Here is a 2,354-nt window from a genome sequence, read left to right as displayed (position 1 = left end):
TTCCCCATGTTTCAGAAACATGGAGGATGTTGCAAAATCCTGGTAATAGATACGATAGGTGAGACTAATCCACATGTGGTTGGCTTTCAAGGGCAGTGGACGCGAGGCGTAGAATCTGTTTGTACACGTGGTCTGTTGGATCAAAAGTGATCCAACGGCTTCACACATGGCGGACGCGAGAGTGCCATCCGCCGGCTGAAAGGTAACGTTTCCTGTAAAAAAAAGATAAGAAAATGTTTGGTTGTCCAAAAATCTTTTGCAACTGAATACTCGGCGCTATATGACGCAGTGCTCTACAAGACCTTGACGACATTCATTTAGTTAGTCGTGCAACCTCCCACGTCCACCTCAAAATGCTTGATCAGATCCAGCAGGTTGCCAAGCGATGAACCCCCCTTCTGCACGGCCGTCCTTGCCTTCTCCGAGAGAGCCAGTGCTTTCCTCCTTCTCTCATTTCCCTCTTCTCCCTCGTCCATGATGCTCCTGACGGCGGCCTCCACCACCTCTCTCCCCACCACAATCTCCTTCTTCGACATCCACATCAACGGCTCCTTGATCCCGATGCTCACGCCAATTCCGAGCACCTCAACGGCTAGCTTCTCGTTCAAGAACTGGTCCGAGAAGTGCGGCCATGTCACGACCGGCAGCCCGGCCGCGATCGCCTCCATCGTCGAGTTCCACCCGCAGTGCGTCACGAAGCCGCCCACGGCGGCGTGGTTTAGGATAAGCACCTGCGGCGACCACCCTCTGACCAGCATCCCGCGACCGGCGACGCGCTCCTCGAGGTCCTGCAGGAACTCGCGCACATCCTCGCCGTACTGGGCGGGGTTCTTCAGAACCCAGACGAACGGGTGCCCCGATCCCTCGAGCCCGAGCCCAAGCTCGATGACCTGCTTCGGGTCAGCGTGCACGATGCTCCCGAAGCTGACGTACAAGACGGTATCGGGCTCCTTGCCTTCAAGCCACCGGAGACACTCGTCGGCGTCAATGGCTGTGGTGGTGTTCCCTCTCTTTGCGAGCGTCGCGGCGTGCTGATGGTACAGCGACACCGGCCCGATGGTCCACACCTTCATCTTCCTGGCGGCCGCGTACCCAGCGACGTACTCGGGCTCCATCTCAAGGAAAGAGTTCACGACGGCGCCATCGGCCTCGCCTTGCGCCTGCTCGATTTCGTCAGCTAGCTTCTCGAACCCGGGCGCCCGAAAGAAGCCGGGGGCTTGCGCCCTGGTCACCTCGATTCTCTTCTCCACGCCCGGCACGACCACCGGCTCGTTGTCGTCGGCCACGCCGTCGTAGGAGTTGTACCTCTCGACGTTGTGCTGGCACAGGAGGGAGAAGGCGCACATGCTGAAGAAGTTGAGGCGCGGGACATTGAGATTGGCCGCGACCTGCACGGTCCACGGGTGGCAGAAGTCGGAGACGATGCACGTCGGGTACGGCGGGTGCGCGCGGAGGTGGCGCTCGAGCGGCTCCGCGAGGAGCGCGAGGGCGCGGAAGTAGTTGGGTGCGAGGCCAGGCGGGATCTTGTCGACGTCGTCGGCTCCCTCGGGCAGGCCCTCGGCGGCGCAGTCGAGCGGGAGCTCCACGAGCCGGATGGGCAGGCCGGACCGCCGCGCGAGGTCGACGGTCGGGCGGATGCGCGCGGCGTTGGACGGCGTGACGACGACGCTGGCGAGCGCGCCGTGGGTGGCCAGCAGCAGCGCGGTGTCCACCGCCGGGATCACGTGGCCCTGGTACATGAGCGGGACGAGCACGAAGTGCGCCTTACCGCGCTCCCGACGTCGTCAGCGCCGGCCCCGGTGGCGTTTCCCCGGCCGTTTGGTGCTCCCTGGCAAGCCATCCCCTGCTTCCCGTACTGTAAGAGAGATGGTTCGATACTGATGCGTTTGGGGATGTCTGTTAGCCCCATGTCTTAAAAGAAGGCCGAGTTTTGAATGCGACGAACGCCTGCAGCCATCCTGGCCGAGTTTTGAATGCGAGGTGACGAGATTCACGAGGTCACTACAAGATTCTCTTTCAGTTAAACTACAATAGTGTTTGTCCGTTATTATGTTGATGATGATGACGGAGGCGTGAGCATGAGGGCGACGAATGTTTGCTTGTGGAGGCTTGGCTAGCTTAGCTAGCACCGATGGCACCGAGGACACGCGAGCGACGGCAAATTTGTCACCAGTACGTTGGAGCAACTCCAGCACGTCTCCTAGAACTCCCTCATGCCTCCGAAAGAAAACTAACGATATTAGGCACATGACCACTGCAGCAAATCCTCTAACCCATAGCCTATGTCTATTTTTTTTATTTATTTTTGAAACTTCTCTCTCTGTTTTCTAAGTCGATCTGTTAACCAAACCGTC

The 2,354-nt window shown here is 59.0% G+C and overlaps 1 protein-coding gene across 1 annotated transcript; it reads right to left on the bottom strand.

The window, feature by feature from the left end:
* Nucleotides 1-317: 317 nt before the first annotated feature.
* LOC119328966 (UDP-glycosyltransferase 73C5-like) lies at nt 318-1,754 on the bottom strand. Its single transcript, XM_037601950.1, has one exon. The coding sequence runs from the start codon at nt 1,737-1,739 to the stop codon at nt 318-320; it is 1,422 nt and encodes a 473-aa protein (XP_037457847.1). The 5' UTR covers nt 1,740-1,754.
* Nucleotides 1,755-2,354: the final 600 nt, after the last annotated feature.

This window comes from Triticum dicoccoides, chromosome 7A (genome assembly GCF_002162155.2).
Source record: "Triticum dicoccoides isolate Atlit2015 ecotype Zavitan chromosome 7A, WEW_v2.0, whole genome shotgun sequence".
NCBI classification, from domain to species: Eukaryota; Viridiplantae; Streptophyta; class Magnoliopsida; order Poales; family Poaceae; genus Triticum; species Triticum dicoccoides.
The sequence above is the reverse complement of the archived record's forward strand: the minus strand, read 5'-3'. Positions and strand labels throughout refer to the sequence as shown.